The sequence below is a fragment of the Scleropages formosus genome, chromosome 14 (assembly GCF_900964775.1).
Source record: "Scleropages formosus chromosome 14, fSclFor1.1, whole genome shotgun sequence".
NCBI lineage: Eukaryota > Metazoa > Chordata > Actinopteri > Osteoglossiformes > Osteoglossidae > Scleropages > Scleropages formosus.
The window spans coordinates 26378053-26392535 of record NC_041819.1 but is presented as its reverse complement, the minus strand read 5'-3'; the positions used below and the strand labels follow the sequence as shown (position 1 = coordinate 26392535).

The 14483-nt window shown below is 48.7% G+C and overlaps 1 protein-coding gene across 7 annotated transcripts in view; it reads right to left on the bottom strand.

Moving 5' to 3' along the window:
- Positions 1-155: 155 nt before the first annotated feature.
- The window catches only part of LOC108926901 (mitogen-activated protein kinase kinase kinase kinase 4), a 52779-nt gene continuing 38451 nt past the window's right edge, over positions 156-14483 (bottom strand). For 4 of the 7 annotated variants that reach the window (XM_018739883.2, XM_018739885.2, XM_018739886.2 and 1 more), the window contains 16 exons: positions 13411-13517; positions 13107-13246; positions 12886-12983; positions 12235-12243; positions 11229-11404; positions 10743-10860; positions 9203-9388; positions 6599-6716; positions 6188-6355; positions 5894-6037; positions 4624-4758; positions 4108-4208; positions 3042-3191; positions 2768-2927; positions 2515-2654; positions 156-1156 (listed from right to left, as the gene is read on the bottom strand). In XM_018739883.2, coding sequence (XP_018595399.2) covers positions 1073-1156; positions 2515-2654; positions 2768-2927; positions 3042-3191; positions 4108-4208; positions 4624-4758; positions 5894-6037; positions 6188-6355; positions 6599-6716; positions 9203-9388; positions 10743-10860; positions 11229-11404; positions 12235-12243; positions 12886-12983; positions 13107-13246; positions 13411-13517 — 2034 coding nt within the window. In that variant the 3' untranslated portion in view covers positions 156-1072. The remainder of the gene's footprint in view (positions 1157-2514; positions 2655-2767; positions 2928-3041; positions 3192-4107; positions 4209-4623; positions 4759-5893; positions 6038-6187; positions 6356-6598; positions 6717-9202; positions 9389-10742; positions 10861-11228; positions 11405-12234; positions 12244-12885; positions 12984-13106; positions 13247-13410; positions 13518-14483) is intronic. The other 3 variants (XM_029257806.1, XM_018739884.2, XM_029257807.1) reach the window with 3 other exon arrangements.

The following is a 14483-nucleotide window of genomic DNA, read 5'->3' as shown; positions in this document are numbered from 1 at the left end:
TGTCATGCCCCCCAAAAGAGCTGCTGGGGTTTAACTAACGATGTAAAACATGGAGAAACGTGGTTCACTGTCCGTAGGGGTGGAGAAAAAGGCGAGGCTGGGTGAACACTTTGTTTCAGTACAATATCCAGCTATATAAAGAGGTGCAAAAAAACTGCAGAAATTTGGATAAAAGCTTCAGGGAGAGACGTGAGGGCTGAGGGTCTGGTCCTTGCGATTCAGAAGGCGGAACAACAACAACGACAACAGCAACAACAAACAACTAGAAGAAACATCGACCCTCCCTGTCCTCAGACTCCTGGAGACATCACCAATGAATAGTGCCAAATAAAATTATGAAAAAATGTGGGTTTATTGAGTGGAGAAATAAAAACAGTGACAAGACAGTCGCACTCTTTCCAGAAGACGCCTTGAAGCCTGTCCAGGGGGACCTTGCTGAAGAACCCTGCCCAAAAATATAATTAAAAAGGGGGGGGGGAGAAAAAAAAAAAAAAAAAAAAAAAAAAAAGAAAAACACATGCGGCCACCTATGGTTCCATTCTGGTCAGACCGGTTTGTAGAAAAGCCCTCAGATTCATCCTCTCCTCTCGTTTCCATGGCGACATCAAAGCCTGCCCTTCCACTGGAGAATTGACAGTCGTTCGCTGGTCCAATAACCCCCCGCCCCCAAACAAATACACTTCAACAGACAGACCATTTCGATATTAGACTCTGAACCCCCCCAAAACGGTGGGGGGGCAGGGCTCTCCCGTTGTCTGGGATCAACGTATTTTTCTTGAACGATGCCGGAAATCCTTGTGTCGGAGACCCTGCAAAGTCCCGCTGCCACGGTGACCGTCGTCTGCGACCTTGTGAACCTTTTTTTTTTGCGTTTGTGAAGTTGTACTGAAGACCCCCTTTGACCGTCAGGTCGGCTTGGTGCGGTGAAAGTGTCAGTTCGCGGTTGCTTCTTCGATCCGTCTTCCATTTGTTCGTTCTGTTTTTTTTTTTTTTCTTTTTTAAATTTTAAATTGTCGTCATCTCAAATCCTGGGGATAAGAAAGCGGTCGTTCCAGTGGGGGGGGTGCATCTTCTACCAGCTGAGCAGCGAGCTTCGTCCCAGGGTCATGAAGTACACCTGACTGGAGCCCCCGGAGCGAACGGAAGCGAAGAACACCTGCAGACAGAGGGAGATTGCGGGGGGGGGGGGGCGGGTAAGAAAAATGCCGTTTGCTTCCGGAAACACGGGAAGCGCAGCAGTTACATGAGTTGCCTCCCAACCACAGGACCCAGGTTCAAGTCCCCATGAAAGTACTTTGAAAAAGCAACACATGGCGACAAGGTCTGTGTCCGGAGTGCGTTTCCACTGACGGAACGTATTAAAAAAGGATTTTTAAAATAATTTTTTTAAACCTTTTTTGATTTTATTAGGCTCTATGTTGGAAACTGTACCAAAGCAAATTGTAAATAATTTCATTAACAACACACATCAGGGGCGGCAGAGGACGAATCTGCTGAGACGACTTCCACAACGCGGCTGCTCCGCGACCACGACTTCCCGTTTCGGCGTGATGCCAACACCAACAGCCCGGGGAAAACACAGGGCCCTGATGCAAGCGCAGAGTGTACTTGGTGTATCGAACAAGCACCCATAATCCCGAGGCGCGGGAAGAGCCCCTCGTCCCCAGACTGAGGAAAACAGCAAAAGCCCATCCTTCATTGGGAAATTTAATGACAGGTTTATGTTCCCTTTCGACCCTGGAAGCTGGAAATGACTTGCACATTACAGCAGGGGGAAGTGAGAAGAGAAGAGAAGAGAGCTGGCAGTGATTTTGCATGTGTGTGACCATTCGCGTGTGACCACATGAACAAATGTTCATGCGATTACATGTGCACAGGTGGTCCTCGACTTGCAACATATGCGATTTATGACGAGCCGCATGGACGGCTGCCGTCCCGTTACCCTTAGTGTATTATTTGAGTCCCGTCGTGTGGTCGTAATGTGTCGCCGTGAGCGCTCCATTGCCACCGCGTCTCTCGCTGACTCGCTGCGTCCATCGGCCGCTGAGCTTCCTTCACAAAAACCTTATTTATATACGGAGCACTGTCTGTCACTGCACTAAAGTTTTTTGTTTTTTTTTTTTTTTTAAACACAATGTCCAGCAAGCAAAAACGTCGCTGTTCTGTTGAGCAAAAATGAAAATGCCAAAGAAAACGGATACGGAAACAAAAGTGAAATAAATGCTGCATGAAAAAACAACATGCCTGTATTTACTATACTACTATATTTACTGTTAGGAGTAAACAACATTACTGTGTATAAAGAAGAATAAGACATGGTCCCATTATACAGTGTAGAACACACACATTACGTGTTTATACACTTATGGTTCATACATTACAGCGCGAGGGGTTTGTGACTAACGACGGTGATGTTGGAACGGAACCCCGCTGTAAGAGGACGACCACCTTCGTACGGCCGTGTACCAGCGTCTACGTCTACGCCATCGTGTTTGGCGCCCGTCTCCGCCCCACCTTGTCGTTCCTCTCGCACAGGAACTTGAGCCTCTGCGCTCTCTTGTGCATGAAGACGCCGTCCAGGTGGCCCGTCTCCACGGAGCGGATCTCGATGGCCTTCTCTCCCCAGCCCATGATCTGATTGGACCGAATGTAGGCTGCGGGACCAGATGGAGAGCAGCGTGTCAGAGGTGTGCGCTCATGAGGAAAACATGACAGCTGAGAGAACGGGGGCTGCTGAACTGGGAGGCAGGGCGCCGAACCCACGTACCCACTGAAGTTGGCATCTCGCCCCACTGCAGCACCACGTCCTTGGTGATACGACCGTAGGTGTTGACGTAGACGCCCTCGTCCTCGTAGCACACCAGCAGCTCGATACCGTCCGTGTTGGGCAGGATGATGATTGCGTGCGACTGGATGCTGGTCTGGATCTATAGGGACACGTGGACAGTAGATTTGGCTCCGGGTCCACACGACCCAATGGCTGATGGGCAGCTGAGACACTTCCGTGCCCGCGGTGGGGGTCAAACGGGTCGGACACTTACGTGCGTGGGCAGGTAGATATCGTACACCGCCCCCGAGTCCACGTCCACCGCGTGGAAGCCGGCACACGAGCCATAGATGACCTTCAACCTCTGTCCCTCCTCCACTGTGAGGTCAACCAGCAGCGGCTTGTGGACCAGGTCTCCGAAGGACTGCGGGAGAATGGGAGGCGGGGCTAAAACCTCCTTACGCAGCACAAAGCACCTTTGTACACCAAACCGCACTGAAGGCACATCACAAGAGGACATGTAGTAAAGATCCTGATTTACAGATCATACAAAATCCACCCACAGTGACACCTCATCATACAAACTCGATGAGAAGTACAAGCCTTTTGGGAAATTTTGTTCAGAACTCCAGCTTTACCTGCATGTGAGGACCAAAAAAAGTTGAGTACCGCCATCCCTCAATTGATTTACAGGACTTAGTTAAGGTAAAATAACGGTCTGTAAAAATTTGAGTGACGTTAAAACCAAAATTTAAAATGACTGACAATGAGAATTTGCCGTCTAAATAAACTCCTACCGAATGCCAGCTGGTTCATCTCATGAACATGTGCAACTTTCCTTCTCTTGCTATTGATCGACGACACTCAGGAACACCACACAGGAGCAGCAGACACCGTGCAAGTGAGTTGAACTAAGGCGGTCCCACATTCCTGTTCTGTGTGACTGACCTCTCCTGCCATTTACTCGCTTACTCGAAGGTAAGTGCAGGGCACCTTTGCTCAGCTGAAGACTCGTGTTTCAGAAAACAGTGAAGAAAATGCAACTAAAACTAAATTATCTGGAAAACATTTCTTCAAAAATGCATGCGGTTCATACTACGATAAGCCAGTGTGTGTATATGGCTGGGTGTTTGCCAAAGAAACTGCAAATAATGTTAAGAAAAGCCAAAGTACTGTGTCAGGAGGAGGGGTGGCTGTGGCGACAGTCCTGGGACAAGACAGAACTTCGTTGTTATGATGCAAAAAAAAAAAAAAAAAAAATGTTCCTGCCCAGACCAAGCAGTGTCCATCCCGCCGTTGATACGAAGCTGAGGGACGAAGCTCTGCTCCACGGTTCTCACCTTGAAGGCCATGAATTTGTGGTAGGGCTTGGGCGCCCAAGCGTACACTTCCACAGAGTTCTTCAGAGCAAGGACCAAGAACTTGATCCGCTCGTACTTGACTGGAAGGAGAAATAGAAATGACACTTGTGACCCTTGGGGCACCGGAGCCGTGCTGTGATGAGCAAAGCGGAACACGGATTGCAAAATGGCCATCGCCGTACTTATGTCACCAGAGACTAGAACATACAGTACAGTTCCATTAACAGGAAAGCTCAGCTCGACCTCAGCACCAAAACCTCATTCTGTCCACGGTGGACTTCTGGAAGTCCCACATCATCACATTTCTCACATAGCTGTAGTAAGCAAAAAAGATGGTGCTGAAGGATGAGACCGATACCCTTCATTCCAATGGTTCTCCAGGTTCAACATTCATCTTATGCTGTAGACCCAGAGAAGATGCCTCATGTCCCGAGCTGTCCCATCATGTCAAACTTAATGGCTCGAATAAATGTGGGGATGGGGTCTGGAACGTACCAACTTTGTAGTGAACACATCCCTCCAGGTCCCCTACGGTGGTCCAGCCCTGCTTCTTCTCCACCTCAGGGTCATTGTGCAAGATCTTGTTCCTCAGCCAGGACAGGTAGTACACCCGCAACTTGTTCTTCTTCCCTGGGGAGGAGAAAAGACTCCGCCTTATGAGCTTCAACATGCCTTGAGTAACCCGTCTCCCACCGAGCATCAGCATCGCCCTGACAGCACGTCACAGCTGGCTGCTTTAACAACAAAGTCATGATGTGTGGAGGTTCTCCAAGAGAGATGGAGCTTTGTGGATCATCTCAAACGCTGCAAACCTTCCCTCCAAAATATCGATCACAACTTGGCTAATGGTAGCTGAAAGCTACAGGCTCGGGAAGACAAACTGCAAGGGCTTCAGCGAAACATCTGCACTTCACCCAAGATCTACAAAATGGTACTTTCAAAAAAATGGGTCATATCTTGGCGTATATTTTCTAATAATTCCACGTGGACCTTCTCCGTGGTTGTAGTTTCAGTTGAACTGTGATGAAATGCATTTAAAGTTGAATTTTATCACCCAAGATACGTGCAGAGCCTAAGCTCAACCAAAAATAACTCAAAACTTTCCATTATTACTGTGGGTCTTTTTTTCATTGTCAAGTGACTGCTGTGTGTGTGTGTGCGTGGGCTCTGGCGATGTTGCACTCTCCAGTACGCAGACTTTCTTTGCTCAACTTCCTCTCTGGAAGGCGATGGCAATGACACGGCATGGCAACGTTTCCTGGAACGGAGCCCCCGGGCCCGGCGTTGCTCCAGAACGCACCACAGCGACTTTTACATGCCGGGTGGGAACGTGTCAAAGCAAAACTCCATCAGCAAGTTGGAGACGAGCAAATCAGGGAAGTGCAGCATCTGGATAAGCATTCTGACAGTGCAGGTCAGCAGATCCTTTGAGTCAGAGCACTACATCCCACTGTGGGACCACTGGAAGAAAACAAAACTTAACATTCAATACATAAGACTAAGAAGTGGACTGATTTCTACAGAAGAAAATAGACAAGTGGGGAAAGGAACATATGAGCAAATGAACAGAAACCACCACTGTGCTGAAAGGAACCAGAATAGAAAACTGTCCTCCTACAAATCATACCCTCCTCTGACCAGCATCAATGACACGGAGCTGCCCCTTCATCCATACCATCTTCTGACCACCATCACTGAAGGAGCTAGCACCCTATGATAAGTCGTACAAGACACCAGGGCTGAGGACAGAGTGGGTCACACCTACCTGATATGGTCACAAGGACGTTGAGTCCCTCCAAGACATCCATCTGCTGGAAGCGGCGCCGGTTGATGAGAGGGTACACCTTGCCCTGTCCGCTCCTGTCCAGCAGCATCAGTCCACTCTCCGTACCCACGAGCAAGTTCACACCTGGCCAGGAGAGCAAGAGAGCGACTTGAGATGTTGCGCGCTGTGACCCTCTTGGTTAATGGAGCATGTGATGCCACCTGATGGTGACTTTGGGGAACTGCAGGTCAAGAAGCCCTTGCGCTAGGAACAGGGGACCGCAGCAACACCCACCCCAGAGTGCTGCGCACAGGATCTCCGAGTTGAACCTCTTCTTGTACTTGCGGATCTCGGGGGTGTCGCTCTGCGGTCGGGTGTTGACGGGGTTCACGTTGACCACGGAGCCCTTTCGGGAGGGGTCCTGTCTCAGGGCGTCCTGGAGACGGGCTTCATTACCGAAAGCTGCAGAAGGGGAGGATGGGGTCAAAGGTCATAGATCACAGCGACTGAGCTGCGTCGCTGCAACTGAAGGTGGCCTGTGTGTGCGCGAGTGAGAGAGATAAGGTTAAAGGCTATTTTGGCTGGAGATTCTCCCCAAGTGCGCTGATGCTCATGGAGCCCTCTGTCCGGGGGCAGGAGAAGCTGCCGGAGCAGCAAGGCTGGGGGAGTATTGAGCATCGAGCGCTGGGAACACGGGGTCCTTACCTGCGTTGGAGAGCGAGCTTCCGCTGGAGGGCGAGATCTGCAGGAGACGGGGGTCAATGAAGGGTGTGAAGGAGGACGAGGACTTGTGTTTCTGGAGGGTGTTGCTCGCAGATTGGGTCTGGAACAAAGGTACACAAGGTTAGAGGGATCAGACCTGCTGAACGGGAGCAGAACCGCACGCTCAGCAGGGTCCTTACCGGTCTGTGTGCAGCCACCACCATCACCATCATGAACCGTGTTAAATTACAACACTGGACCATATCAGAACTGATACGGTACGCAGCGCCACAAGCGGGTGATGAAACACAACGAATTCACATTTTAAAGGTCCTTTCAACCACCATTTTATAGCTATTTTACAGTCATCTCAGATCACTTCTCCCCATCATTTTATAGACTGTTATGAAAGAAAAGTGTGAGACTTGGACCAAATGTGTGAGAGTTGGCAACTGTGCTTGTGATCCCACTAAAATAACGTTTTACACTAAAAACAAGTGACGACGATCCAACTGCCCACACAAGATCTCATCTCAGTTGTTACTGGATTTCTAACCTTCGCCTCTATAATGCAGCTACTTTCTTAAATATTTTTACATAAATTAATACATCAGGACTGACTTTTAGTGTGGACCCACACCAGTTACTCTTTTTGAACTTGGAATAATTTGTGAAATCATTTACGTCTAATTTTACCTTTTTTTTTTTTTTTAAAGATATAAAATCAAAACCAACTGCCAGGAATTCTACCTATAACCTGAGAAGAGGCATTAAAGTGATTTATTAAAATTCTACATATTAGTTATTCTTGTTTTTAATTTAGGCTTTTCTTTTTAAATCTAGTATCAAGTCATTACATGGTATTGATTTTTATAAAGGTATTACTATTGTTTATTATTGATATTAATATTGCTAATAAAAACTGTATTCAAGTCACTGAATCCCAGATATTTTCCTGTGTTCTTCAGCAGATTCTAACAGAAAATAATCTTTAAAATGTACGAAAAGCAAAGTATGAGACTTATTTTGGGCCAAAAATACCCTGCTGGTTATTAATTGGCCACCGTTCAATAACTGCACGGTTATCCAGCTGGACATTTAAACATTTTGCTCACGACAAAATATCGAGAGTTGAGATTTGCAAGAGAGTTGGGAATACGAGGTTGGAAGCGCACTTACAGCTTTGGGGGGGGGAGATGTTAAAGAGAAGCAGGATCAGGTGAGTACAGGCGTGGAAGACACAAGGAGAATTTCAAATAAATATGGAACGGGAGGGTAAACAGTCAAGAGAAAAGACCGTGGAAAATAAATGTTAAAAAAATACACGAACAGGAAAAACTCAAAGTGTAAATGGTCACCAACAGCCTGTAATGGAATCCAGCACCGAAAAGAAAAACCAAAACCACCCTTAAAAAGCCCCTCGTTCTACTGCACCTTCCGGAAAATGGGTACCGTGTAGCACCAGGTGGACCAATGACACCTAGCGGGGGGGGGGGGTTGGGAAATAAAATCGGGTGTGAGGAAAAGGAAATAATTCTGGGACGGACGGAGGGACGGACGGCAGCATCATCCCTCGTGACCAATCGGAGCCCATCGGACGAGGCCAATGCTCGACTTCAAAACCTCGCGAACGCCAGCTGCGGTCCCAGGTGCGAGAATTTTTCCCCTGCTCAGGGCTTCCATTCATAGCGGAAATGGCGCGCAAACATTCCTCCTTAGTTGCACATTCTAAACTCTCCATTTAACATGAGGTGATTTACCGATGTGCTGCATGGAAGGGGAGCGCACAGCATTTCGATGAAGGAGGGAAAAAAAAAAAAAAAAAAACACTCATTTCGACGGAAAAACAAAATCAAGAGCGAACCCCGGGATACCTGTAGACTGTTAAAGGCTGAAAGACACCCAGTTAGTTTGGGGGAGGGGTCCAAAGAGCAATGAAAAAGATTGTGGGTGTGATTTTAAAAAAGGAGGGAAAAAAACTGCAAAAAATAGAAAGTTGCTTTTTGCTTTTGTGAGTGGTCGCGTAAGAGTGGGAGAGAGGCGTCCTGGTGGCTGCGTTAGTTTGGCTTGTAGTGTCTTCCATGACAGTATCAGCAGGTTATAGCATTCAACACACAAAGCTCTATACTACAGCTTCCGACATGAGACACACAAGGGGGGGGGGGGGAGGAAACATCCATCTTGTGGTGGGACACTTCCTGTAGAAACCCGGTCTTGACTGGGTCTACCGCTACACTGCTAAGCTCTCAGATCAACGATTAGAAAGGGAAGTGACACATGGTTCCATCTCTACGGTGCTTAAAATGGGATATTTTGGCCAAGTGCAAATGAGAAATGACGTCCTGGGACAAGTTAAAACAAGCTCATGGCTGAGAACTACATCTCCCAGCAGCACTTGGGCACTGCAATGCGTGGTGTTCCACATACTAACAATGACACTAACAATGGACCCTAGGAAGTGCCCAGAAAGTTACACTACTTGTCCATCACCACATTTTTTCGAGAGAATTTTTTTGGCGGGAAAAGCTGTCCAACGAGCGGACAAAGTGCAGCGGCCGGGAAGACTGCCGGGCCAGCAGGGGGCAGTGGAGCAGACACGGGACATACCTCACAGGCGCCCAGCTTGTCCATGGGGGTCTGGGGGGACATGGAGGGGCTGGCCTGGCTGGACGAGGGGGAGTTGGAGATGGAGGAGGAGGAATGGCTTTGCTGGATGAGGTCTGGCAAGAGGTGAATGCGGCCGGCAAAACCATTGCTCTCCATGAGGCCAGCATGCTTTTTTTCACCTGCGCTCTGTAACCAAGAACAGGTACACTTGGGTGTGGGCTCAGCGACGAGGAGGTGAGGAGGACGGCGCGCTGCTACTGCTAGTGGGGGGACCACTACTCTACTTCTCTGAAATGTTGGAAAGCAGCTTTGTAGAACCAGGCCAAACATGGCCACCCTTCCATGACCTGCTCCCATGATGCTGGAGCTTCATTTGGCCCCTCAATCACTTCATGACAGGCTGAGGGGCTCAAGATCATGTGAAAATAAGCGTATCCACCTGCAGCTCTGTGCTGACAAACCATGAGTGCAGCTCCTAAGTGAGATGAGCCCAGACACCTCGATTTCACTGCTGGTTTTACCGTATCTGTACCATGTAAACATTTCATGAGCTAATGCAAGTGGCTCTGCATTTAATTACAGCTCATTTGAATGTTTATTCCATGTGTTGCTGGGCACCGATCCGTTTTCGTACAGCTGGAGTTCTGTTTAGCTGGGTAACCATTTACAGTGACGGTCAAGGTGACCTTCACCACAAAAACCAGACGCAACTCCAGATCCTTAACTACCTGCTCCATTTCATTCTCATCTTCATGAGTCTGTGAAACTCTTAGGCAATATAGACCTTGACTACTGCAAAAACCCAGTCAAGGTCAGACTGTGTAAGGAATGTGCTGGAATATTTTGGAAGCTTGGTCCAGGTTCGGGTCTTTCAAGGAGAAGAATGAAGAGAGCGGCACAGAAAGGGGCTCCTGTGGGTTGTCTGTGCTCGACTAGGCAAATTTATTGAACGATGTGAAGACTTTCACTACTGTAGTTGTTGATTTCAGTCCCCAGACGACTACTGGATAAAGCAGCTCGTTTTCAAAACCAAAAAAAAATCTATGCCTTATCCACTCAATACTTCAAAGCTGCAGAACCAGTTGATTATGGGGATAAACAACAAAAAACAGTAAACCTCCAATCAATCAATCAATCCATGTTTCTATCCACCCATGAGTCAATCTATAAATCGATCAAGCAATCTTTCTAGCCATTCATTAATCGCTCAATCAATCCATGTCTCTAGCCATCCAAGTCAATCAATCACTGTCTCCATCCATCCATCCAATCCCTGGAACACAACCGATTGCTGCCCCTCATTACCTCTGTCCTAAATTATCTAAAGAATAACAACAAAAATACAATCAAACAAAATACAACTAATTATCATGGAAGGGATGATTGAGTGAACAAAATGACAACATTTATAGGAATTTGAATAAAAGTCTGAAAACCCGATGTCTGGAATTGGATTTTTTTTTTTTAGAATGCACGCACACACACACGCACACGCACACGCACACACACACACACACACACACACACACACACACCCCACCTGTCTGACGACCAGGGTGCCGTCATTGGAAGGCGTGGTGGCGGGGTCGCTCTCCGCCTCGTCGTGAACCACCATGGTCTTCACGGACTCCGTCTCCCCGTTGCTCAGGTTGGAGGAGCTGGTGAGAGGAAGCAGGTCAGCTGTTTTGGGCGACTGCAGTAACCCGACAGGCACCAAGGTGGCGCTGGTCAGCTACAAGCCGAAATAATCCTCCCGCTAACTTACGCCTCCTCTGTACGAGGCCAGCGCGTGACCTTATGCTGTCGAGTCTCACATCTCACCATTACACTCTTTAAGAGCGTTCCAAATCCTTCAAGACCATGAAACACTTCCTCTTCCATTAAGAGGATTAGAAAAACACGAGCACAGCTGCACGTAAAATCCTTCAAATTTTAAGGTTTGAAGGGAAGTCCCTTTGGCTGCCAACAGGAAACATATCAGTGTCACCGAGGTTCAGGGCTAGGGGTCACGTCAGGGCCTACGTACACCGCACGGGAGTCTTCGGGCCCTGAGGTGGACTCGTCGGCACCCTCTTGCTCCACATCTTCATCGTCCTCGTCTGTGGTGCCCGACTCCTCACTGGAGGAAGAGTAATCGGTGACCTTGTTGTGAGGCCGCACCTCCTCCACCGCCCGCAGCTCCTTGGCCAAAGCAGTGAGGTCCTTCAGGGGGACAGAGGGAAAGAGGGCAGAGGTCAAAGGTCAGCAGCCGAGTCCAGCACGAGCCGTGTGTATGAGTGCCTGTGACCGGATGAAGAAGTCAGCGCGCAGAGAGAAGCTTGGCAAGTCACTGCGTTCTTCTAGCAGCCAACATTTGCAGCTGTGGGCTGCGCAGCAGTGCTTTCAGTTCACACTTAACCGCTTAGTACTGCCCCCCCCACCCAGCTGTCCCTCTCCATCATAACACCCCTATTCCTCCTTGTGTTGACTTCCTGGGGTCGAGGACCAGCTCATTCCACGTAAGGCCACAGACTGGAGGGGTATTGCAGGCAGGAAGCAAGAAGCTGTAGGAAAGAAGTATGACAGAGAGATGTATGACCCCGTGAAAGGCAGGCTGGTGAAGGGGCCAGCCAATGAGGAGCAGGCTGGTGAAGGATCCAGCCAATGAGGAGCGGAGCAGGCTGGTGAAGGATCCAGCCAATGAAGAGCAGGCTGGTGAAGGATCCAGCCAATGAATATGGAATGAATGCAAATGGAACAGTGCAACCTCAGGTGCAAAACAACCAATAAGTTTTAATGTAATACTTAAATGGTAAATGTATTTTTAGAGATATAAAGAAATTACTAGTTAAATTAACATTTAGAAGATATCTGCATTTCACTGGTTGCACTTTCTGAAAAAACGTGGTAAAAAGGTAAAGTGAGAGGTGAAAGAGGACCGCATCCAACCCCCATGACCCCAACGAGGCAGCATGCAGTGGGCAGGTGGATGAACAAGACCAGTGGCTGCGAGGAGGTGGGTGAGCGACTGGACTCTGCGCACACGATCTTACCACATCACCCTACAGAATTGGCACATTCAGGGCCACGTGATTAGGTCACGTGGCGCAGCAAGAGGTCGAGTTGGGAGAGCAGTTGGTGGGAAGACAAAACACACACACAAACACACACACCAGAAATGTGTCAGTCATGTCGGTCATCTCACCTGAAGTTAACGTCATTGGAAGAATTCTTCCAGAAACACGAACAGGAAACAGTTACAGTGTCGACGATATTGTTTCACATACAGTATGAGCCAGATCTCATAGCAACAAACGTTACTACTAATACCAGACTATAGTGTTCTATTCCGAACCACCGTGACATATTTCAGACTACCATGTGCTCTTACACACCCCTATCAGCTACAGCAGATCCGTACCTATTCCAGACTGCCATGCTCTACACCGCATCACTGTTCTGTGCTCCAACCACGCTGACATATTGCACACTGTCATGACTTAGCCTGGACCTCAGTGCTCTATTCCAGATCACTATGATCTGTTCCAGACTATGGTAAAAAAATTTCACACTACTGAGCTCTATTCCACATTTATTCCAGTTTACTGTGACATATTCCAGATCCTAATTCAGGTATTTGGACAGTATGTAGCAGATGAGCTCCCTCTGATCTCCAACACCAGCGATATAAGGGACACACTCACCGCTGGGCGGCTTGGCCTCACAAAGTCCTTCTTCTCTTCTGGCTTCTTGACAGCGTTCTCAGGACGCTGCAACGGGGAGCCCTCGGACTTGGAGGATGCTGAAGGATGAAGAGACATGACACGAGCCACTGAATGGCACTGTCTGAAGAAACTACCCCTCTCTGTGTGGCTGAAATGCATCTGTGTGTTGGTGGCATCTGCAGGTCAGGGCACAGACTCACATCGAACCCGGAACCTCTCCCCCGAGCCACTCTGCGACCCGGCCTGGGAGCTGGAGTTGCTAGAACCAGAGGAGCTGCCACTTCCGGGCCTGGAGGCCAGCTTCTCCACCCGGTCCCAGAGGAGGCGGGGCTCTGCGTTACTGAGAGACAGAGTAAGGGAGGTCAGCGTCTCTCTCCCACACACACACACACACACACACACACACACACACACACACACACACACACACACACACACACACACACAGAGAGAGAGAGTTCTCCACCGATCGTGGACAAAGGCCATGAGATGAGGGCACCGTACTTGGCTGCGCTTCTCTGGGCCACTTGGCTGCTAGCCTGAACGGCACCCTGCAGCGGCGAGTCTCTGCGGGACAGCACCGGGGACCGAGATGTCGTCCTCACAGGAACCTTCCAAAAAGACAAGGTGCTTTAAGAGCTTGCAATTAATGAAAGTCAACCACAGTACAACACTGGGTCGCCCTTTCCACTCCCTATAGTCCAACCTCACTGGTGCCACAAGGAAGACAGAAAAACAAACAAGGAGCGGCAAGATCTCTCCACATCTCAGGAATCTCCTGACAACATGACACCTGCTTGGGATGGCATCTGAATCATGCTGGAGGCTGATCTCGAAATGTTAGAGATCATATTTTTGATTCCTGACACATTAGCATTAGCAAATGAAGGTACGTTTCCTGTCGAAAGGTTATCTAAAACTTCTGAAGATGTGCAGTGTGAACTGGTGCAGTTAAAGAACAGCTGCATGACAGTGCCGCGCTGAGGTAAAGTCAGGGTAAACACTATGGAGACACTGGCCACAAGAAGATCGGACCCAGCATCAAGTGTGGAGCAGAGAGCAGCGCATGTAAAATGGACTTGTTTAGCAGCCACCGTTCAGACATGGCGTGAGCCCATGTGACGTGCCTCCCACCCAGGGTGGGGGTGATGTCATGTGGAGATCATGAAGATGATGAGGAGGAGGCTCCCAGCTCTACTGCTTTTTCTTTACTTTAAAGCATCATACCTTAGAAAGCAGTCCCCACCGAGCCCCAGAACAGCAGAGCACCCATTCCCAGCATGCTTTGCACCATCACAAGCCCCATCATGTGACAAGGTCTGCTGATGCAAGTCACCTCCCAGGGTTCTCCCATATCAGCAAAATGATCAAATATCGGTGAATACAATTGGTCCCGAACTTAGGAATTTATCTGAGACTGAGAATTTCTTTGTTGCTCAGAAAGTTTGTAAAAGCAACACAAAGCGGGACAGAAGCCCCTCATCATTCGTGTGACGTGTACCGGCAAAGACGGTGTTACTGGACCAAGCGAGTGAGTATTAACCATCACATATCTGCATCAGTATCTCTGTCTGCCA